Genomic DNA, 8,172 nt, shown 5'->3' on the forward strand with positions numbered 1-8,172 from the left:
TAGCATTTGTTTTTTATTGCAATACCCATATATCTCAATTTGGAGAATCTTTTTATCAGGATTTCAGACTTCACTTCATTAATCCCAATGTACTAAAGTCTTTTTTTAATGTTTTGTTCAGATTTTCTAATGCAGGTAATTAATAGATGTATAGTATTTCCCTAATTTGAGATAAAATAAATACATCTGGCAAATAAAAGATTACACAAAAGTGTTTACTGTTTTAAGTTTTTAAAGACAAATGACCTGAACTCAAAATTGTTTCTGTTAGTATTTGTTTTATTGTTCCATTTTGCATGAATGGTGCAGTAAGTAATTTCTTCAACATGTATTGGTAAATTCAAAAGCAAGCTTGACCTTCTGTAAACTAATCACACAGTATCTGATTTTATTGAACTGATGATGGTTCTTTTCTTTAACATCGATACTCGTCATGACACAAAAGATGAACTGTTTAAAGTGTTAAATGAAACACTATCAAAATTGAATGAAAATAATCCATGTGGCATTGATGAAAGCTTTGTGCTTTTTTCTCTGCATAATCAAATTTCATTTTTGGTGATTTCTGTAAAATTAAAATAATACTAATGTATGAATAAGAAAAAAGTGGGGAAAAAACATCATTTCAGAATCATACTAACGATTATATGTTCACTGGCATGTCCATTCTATCCATTCAGGCAAGGCCTTTTTTTAAACATATGACTTAAGTAAAACACACAGGAAACAGAGTTCAGCTTTAAACATTTTTAATCGTCATTACATTAAAAAAACAAAAAAACAAAAACAAAAAACAAACCAAAAAAACCCCAAAACATATAGGACCATAAATTATCATTTGCATTGAAAAAAAAAACTATTTTAAATTGACGTCATTTTAAATCTCATTCCATGTTTTCAGGTTTGTCCTGTGTGCTGCTGTGTGTCTCTGTCCTGCTGTCTTCTGCCTGTGAACACACACTCTGCTGTGCTTTGTCCTCTGAGCTCCTCTTGATAGTCAGCTCTCTCTCAGCCTCTTCAACACACGGAGCTTTGGCTGCCTGGATGTGGAGCTTCCCATCTGGAGACAGGTGGCAGGTGATGGCTTGATGGTTCAGTCCTTCAGGCAGATCAAACTCCTGTCTGAACTCCTGCAGTCTGTAAGAGTACGAGCCTTTCCCATCCTCCTGCTTCTTCTCTGTCTTGCCACTGACTCTCAGCTTCCTGCCCACCTGCCTGACAGACAGCTCCTCTGGGGAAAAGCCTCGAGTGTCCAGCATCAGACCAAACTTGTCTCCCTCTTTCTCCAGCTGGACGGCAACTGGCTGCACAGCCATGCTGCTTTGGAAAGGATCTGTCTCCTCCAGGATCCTGTGTTGAAGTTTATCCATCAGCTCCAGACTGCTGCACAGCTCCTGTAGGTTTCTCTGCAGGAGATCCTGCTGGTAGAAGAGAGGCTTGATCTCTGGCCACAGACTGCGCACAGGCCAGTAGAAGTCCATGAATGGACTGAGTGCAGACTGGACTCCATGAGAGCACAGCATCTTCAGTGGGTTTAGTGTTGAGTCCTCTTCTTGTGAGATGAAACACTGTTCAGGTGTCTGTTGTCTTCTTGGTGTTGCTTGTCTTGCTTTCTGTCTCAGCAGTGAGACTGTCCCAGTTTATATATACTAAGTGGAGGAGTTCCAGAGTCTTCAGGAATGTTCTGGTCTTTGCCACAGATCTCCACTGGGTGGAGCTGTTTCCCAGGAACAGAACCTCACTTTTGCTGCTGGAAAAACTTAAATCCCCATCCATGACTTGAAATATGTACTATTTTTCCCCCAAATTTTCATTTGCTTTGACTGAGAAGAAAAACTATATCTACTAAACAAATATCTGATTCATGCTGATGAAAGACGAGCAGGAAATTGACCTCTTCTTCCTCAGCCCTCAACCTGCTCTCACCAAGACTGAAAAATACAAAAAATAAAATAAAGAACAAAACTCCGCATTACTTGAGAAGTATAATATAATACAATATTTACTGGAATATCCATTCTAACCATATATGCAGTGAATTTGTTTTTAACAAGTCCATTGATTTAAATACGAATTTAAATGCAAACATTGGAGGTAAGCCTTAGATGTACACCATTTCCCCAGAAGGGGTCCAGAATCTTCAGGAATGTTCTGGTCTTTGCCACAGATCTCCACTGGGTGGAGCTGTTTCACAGAACTTCTGACGTCACTTGTGAACTGAATGCACTTCATGTCTGATGTGAAAAGCTATTTGTCTACTGATCAAAAAATGTTTGGGTTCATGCTGATATTTTTTAAACACTAGTTCAAATCAATTTTATAATCCAAAACATATTATTAAAATCAAATAACATAAACTCCAAATTCTAAGAATGTGTAGAGAAACAGGTGAACATGTTTCAACATATAGCCATTACCACATATATCCACTAGGATGGGTTGTTTCTCAAGAGTGCCGAGTTCACTTAATAATTCTTAATAAGAATATGTTTTTGCAAATGTGTTTTGCTAACTTCAAATAGCATGATGTTAGTAATTATCACATGTGCAGTATATAATTGTTGTTAAATTATATGGTGAAATAGTCTGGCTTGTAAAATATTTGCTCAATTTATCAATACTTGGTACATTCTTCATGTTTGTTTGAAGGCTGTAACTTTCATTTGTTTAATAGATTACTGGAAATTGAAAAGCAACACACACACACAGAACTTGTGGAAACTAATTGCGCAGTATTTGATTTTTCTTACTTGTGAACTGAATGTTCTGTTGTTCACTTTGACATCGAGTGTTGTCACATTTTTGGAACAGACAATAAGATTGCATGAACTACTCTGAAACCACCTGGTCTATGAAGTGTTAACTCAGATAAAGCCAGGAGCTCATTCATCAAACCCAGATGGTGTTGAATTAAACAACAGTTTTCAGTCTGAACTACCAAATTCAATTTGTCCTCATTTGTTTCTATTTTTAAAAGCCATAAAGTTTAGAATTTTAGAGCTGGAGAACTTGGATGCATGGATCACAGGACCTCAATAAAACTCCTTCTATCCTCCTCTGTGCTTTTTTTCTTTCTTTTTTTTTAATGTAGGACTTAGAAAGAAAGACACAGAAAACATAGTTAAGCTTTGATAACATTTATTTCTCAACACATGAAAACTGAATGAATATCAATACAAAAACATTTATTTTACATTGGTATCATTTCATACCCATGTTTTCAGGTTTGTCCTGTGTGCTGCTGTGTGTCTCTGTCCTGCTGTCTTCTGCCTGTGAACACACACTCTGCTGTGCTTTGTCCTCTGAGCTCCTCTTGATAGTCAGCTCTCTCTCAGCCTCTTCAACACACGGAGCTTTGGCTGCCTGGATGTGGAGCTTCCCATCTGGAGACAGGTGGCACGTGATGGTTTGAGGGTTCAGTCCTTCAGGCAGATCAAACTCCTGTCTGAACTCCTGCAGTCTGTAAGAGTACGAGCCTTTCCCATCCTCCTGCTTCTTCTCTGTCTTGCCACTGACTCTCAGCTTCCTGCCCACCTGCCTGACAGACAGCTCCTCTGGGGAAAAGCCTCGAGTGTCCAGCATCAGAGCAAACTTGTCTCCCTCTTTCTCCAGCTGGACGGCAACTGGCTGCACAGCCATGCTGTTTTGGAAAGGATCTGTCTCCTCCAGGATCCTGTGTTGAAGTTTATCCATCAGCTCCAGACTGCTGCACAGCTCCTGTAGGTTTCTCTGCAGGAGATCCTGCTGGTAGAAGAGAGGCTTGATCTCTGGCTACAGACTGCGCACAGGCCAGTAGAAGTCCATGAATGGACTGAGTGCAGACTGGACTCCATGAGAGCACAGCATCTTCAGTGGGTTTAGTGTTGAGTCCTCTTCTTGTGAGATGAAACACTGTTCAGGTGTCTGTTGTCTTCTTGGTGTTGCTTGTCTTGCTTTCTGTCTCAGCAGTGAGACTGTCCCAGTTTATATATACTAAGTGGAGGAGTTCCAGAGTCTTCAGGAATGTTCTGGTCTTTGCCACAGATCTCCACTGGGTGGAGCTGTTTTACAGGATTTATGACATCACTTCTTTTCTGTGAAACTATTTGATTACCGCATGTATTTACTAATGTCCATATAGGCTGCCTCAGTGACAAAAACATGTAAAATATATAAATGTGTAATAAGCGTAAATGCTACATATTTCAGATCTGACATCAAGTTTTTATTGTTTACTTTGATTAAGTAAATATTCAGTTACATTATTTAAATTTTTGTTCAAATGTGATATTTAAAAAAAACACAACCAGAAATCCAAAATCCAAGAACGCCTAGATACTCTTTCACGGTAATTGCAGAACATAGTGCAGTTTGATGCATTTATCACATATAACCAATTTGTGGGGCTTTTTCTCAAGAATACTGACTTCAGTTAATGTTCAATGTAGGATCAGAACTGTAAATCTTTAACATACTTTATTAAATTGCTACAGTTGGCTGTTGATTATCAGATTTAAAGTATTTATTTATTTATTTATTTTCAGTCTCAGCTCAAATGATCTGACTTGTAAAATGATTGCGTGTATTAGCCGATACTTATTTTGTTCTTCATGTTTCTTTGAATTCTGTAGCACTGCATTTGTAAAATAGGCTGCTGGATATTAAAAAGCACAGCTCACATAGACCTTGTGGAAACTAAATGCACAGTTTTAAAAAATTTTTAACACCTGAGCTGATAAACGTTTTCTTGTTCACTTTGACATGCAGAGCTGTCATTTGTTGGGAACCAACACAAAATTAAAACTACCCACATGGAGTTAAATATTAAGTGGGTTTTTTTTTGGTCTGCACAATCAAATCCCATTTTTATTAATTTCTCCAGATTGACAGAAGAAATAAAACGATTAAATATGTCTGCTTTTTTCTTTAAAGAAACAACAATAATGTTTCTACAAGAATATGAATGTCAGACAAAGCCAAAATTAAAAGTAAAGAAAAAAATCAATTGAAATCATTTAATCTGTTCATTACTGTAAGACTGAATAAATATGTGTATCTTTAAATCTGTCAGACAAAAGTGTGTTTATCTTGAAGACCAAATGAGCAATGAAATAATAATCATTTCTGAAATATCCCCTTAATTTAATTTAGCATCATGAGTAAATACTCAGAATGAATTTGTTCATTTCCATTAAATTGCTAAAGTGAAGTTGAGATTATATATCCATCACACAGCTTTTGTGTCTGCCGACAGCATACTCCAGCAAAAGAAGGACTTGTTTGCCTGAACAGGTTTACAGTCAGTCGAAGAGCCAACACAGAGAAAGACAGAAGATCACTCAAGTACACAGTCATACCTTTGTCAAATTTAGAATCGCCAGTAAAGTTAACTTGCATGTTGTTGTACTGCAGGAGGAAGCAGCTGAACAGATCCGACATAGATTCAGTGAGAAACTACACACATAAAGTCCTGAACCAGCCAGCTGTAGATTCGCTGTTGCTGTGAGGCCAGAGTGAAGAAACTGTGCTAAGTACTGCACCATCATCATGGATACTTTGAAGTATCTTTCTTGGTAATCAGGCTTCCTCCCACAGTCCAAACATATGCTTTCTTTATAGATTGCATAATGTGAACATGAATGACATTCATTCTCTCAGCATTCATCTCAGCTCCCTGTGAAAGACTGGGAACTCTTCCAGGGTTTCACAGGACTTCTGACATCACTCATATGATTTCTTCATTACAAGTTTTTACCAGTGATCATAAGAGACTACAAAACTACCAAGCTTAGATTTGAGGGAAGCAATATTCAGTTATGGTGCGAAAGTTAAACTCAATTTTTAGTGGAAATCATTTAATACAGACCAGACTTTTTTTTTTTTGAAAATCGACGACTTTTCACAAGTCTATGAAGAAAGTATGAAACACCTCGTCTATACATAGGGCCTTTTTATTATTCTTCCAACAGTAATTTGAGGTTTCATCCACTAGATGGCAGGATCTCCTTCCTCATACATGTACTCCCAAAACTTTTGAAATACCTCTGAAATATGTCTTCTATTATACCATATTTGGTATTAAATACTAAGCATAAATACATAAATAAATTAATTTTCCTTGTTATTTTTCAAGTTGTTTGCAGACCTGCTTTGTGATTTCCTGCCTTTTAATTTGCATTTTCCTTTTGTTAAAATAATACTTTCCTACTAGTGGTTTTACAGTTTTATGATTAGAAATGAATAACACAACCATGTGATGTAATGATACACATATAATTGTAACATACTGACTCTAGACTACACAATCCAAGATGTACTCCATGTTTTTTCCAAAGGGTAATTAACATTAAAGCCCTCATCTGGATGTATACTTCTGCACATAGAAACAAATTAACAGCTGTTTATGCGTCAAACTAAACAATCACACCAACCAAAATATGTAAAGATATATTTTTAATCAATTAATTATTGTCATGCCTTGTAATATGTTGCAACTGATAATTTACAGCACTGAATGTTATTTTTGTCAGATTTTCTAATAGCAGTTTATACCTCTCATCTATCCTTACTTATTTTACCTTTCCTAAGAGTATAGAACAAAGACTAATATGATGATGATGCAGAGAAGTAGGGCAGAAACAGCATGGAGCCAGGTTTTAAACCCACAGTCTTTTCAACATTTACTGTGTCTCTCAAGAAAACAAGACGGATGATGAAACCTCGACTGGCAAATACAGCAGTTTGCTGCTCGGGGATATTGTGTCATGGTTGGTGTCAATATTTTTGACAGATAAAGAGAATATATGATTTTTTGGAGTGGGAAAGATACTTTTTCTTTTTCTTTTTTGTCAAGCATTCACCTTTGGATGAACTCTCAAAAGTGGAGGCAGGATAGAAGTGAGGAGGAGGTGGAGAAGAATGAAAAGTAACAAAAATAGAGGAAGGATGAGGAGGAGGAAGAGGAGGAGAAAGCAAGGCTCCGCTCCAAGTAAATCATCTGCATTGTTCTCCTAATGCTTCTTATACGCACCGACACCCACATATCCTGAAAGTGTCGGGACAGCGCCGCACACACAAAGAGAATCCCAGGCACAAATTCACACTTCCTTGTTACTGTCTTAGTTTGTCCCTCACGGAGATGGTTTTTAATGCACCATAATCCCCCTCGTTCCCTTGAACACATAAAAGACATATCCTTCTATCTGTGTAAGTGGCTCTGACGGCCACCAGCTCATCATAAACGCACATGCACACACAAGCGCACACGGCCGCCAGCTCATCAACATGCAGTTATTCCTTTGGCGCGGGATCGCAGGCTGTTAATTGGCTGCCAAGCAGAATGTGTGTGTTTTTGTGTGTGTATGTGTGTTTGTGTCTGTACTGCAGAGCTGGGGTTGCTTAGAAATTCCCGTCACGTCCGGGAGCCTCGATTAAGACGTTGCTCCAGTTTCGAACAGACAGACATGTGGGGAGGAGGGGAAAGAGGTAGAGAGGGGTAGAGGATGCAGCAGGGGGGAGAAAGATGCGAGAACTCCAGAGGAGTGGGAAGAGAGAAAGAGAGGTGATGAGGCGGGACTCGGCAAAGAACAAAAAAAAAAGAAAAAGGAAGGAGAAGTGAGAGTGAGAGAGAAGAAGTGAAATACTGCAGTGGTCCTGTGTGTGAGACCTAGAGCAGATAACATACACTCTACTGCCTGTCTTATCACTGTGATAGAGTTGCAAAGTAGAAGACAGTATTTTAGGTATGTGCTGTAGAGTTCCAGCAGTGGGAGTCCTGTTCATCTCCTGCAGATACATTGTTAGGTGACTGGCTCACATAGAACTGACAGTCTCCTGGATTAAACAGCAGTGCAACTGTGCTCAAAAAAGGGGGAAAAAAATCTGTTTCCACGATGAAAAAGTGACACATACAAGGACATAAGTCAAGCAAGACTGAAAAGGCTCATTTCAGTCAGAAAAAGTAATTCACTTAGTCTCTGTTAGCAGATGAAGTTGTGTTAAGTGCTCTTTACTGAGAGGAACCTACAGATATCTGATAAAACATTTAGCAGTTTAAATTAGCTCGCTTTCAGAGTCCGGATCACTTCTGGGTGATGATGACTCTATTACAAAATTGAACTTAGTACGTTTTGCCTTACAGTTCTGTTTGAATGTCATTGTGGAGCGCAAAAACTCAAATGTTTGTTCAATAGC

The 8,172-nt window shown here is 38.2% G+C and overlaps 2 protein-coding genes across 2 annotated transcripts; both read right to left on the bottom strand.

Moving 5' to 3' along the window:
* Window positions 1-720: 720 nt before the first annotated feature.
* LOC146628768 (heat shock protein 30-like) lies at window positions 721-1,606 on the bottom strand. Its single transcript, XM_085358064.1, has one exon. The coding sequence runs from the start codon at window positions 1,521-1,523 to the stop codon at window positions 885-887; it is 639 nt and encodes a 212-aa protein (XP_085214190.1). The 5' UTR covers window positions 1,524-1,606; the 3' UTR covers window positions 721-884.
* A 1,515-nt stretch (window positions 1,607-3,121) lies between these two features.
* Window positions 3,122-3,929, bottom strand: LOC146628769 (heat shock protein 30-like). The gene has a single exon (XM_085358065.1). The coding sequence runs from the start codon at window positions 3,691-3,693 to the stop codon at window positions 3,202-3,204; it is 492 nt and encodes a 163-aa protein (XP_085214191.1). The 5' UTR covers window positions 3,694-3,929; the 3' UTR covers window positions 3,122-3,201.
* Window positions 3,930-8,172: the final 4,243 nt, after the last annotated feature.

The sequence above is a fragment of the Diplotaxodon limnothrissa genome, linkage group LG7 (assembly GCF_057381915.1).
Source record: "Diplotaxodon limnothrissa isolate DT_005_m linkage group LG7, D_limnothrissa_male_GT1.1, whole genome shotgun sequence".
Classification (NCBI taxonomy): Eukaryota; Metazoa; Chordata; class Actinopteri; order Cichliformes; family Cichlidae; genus Diplotaxodon; species Diplotaxodon limnothrissa.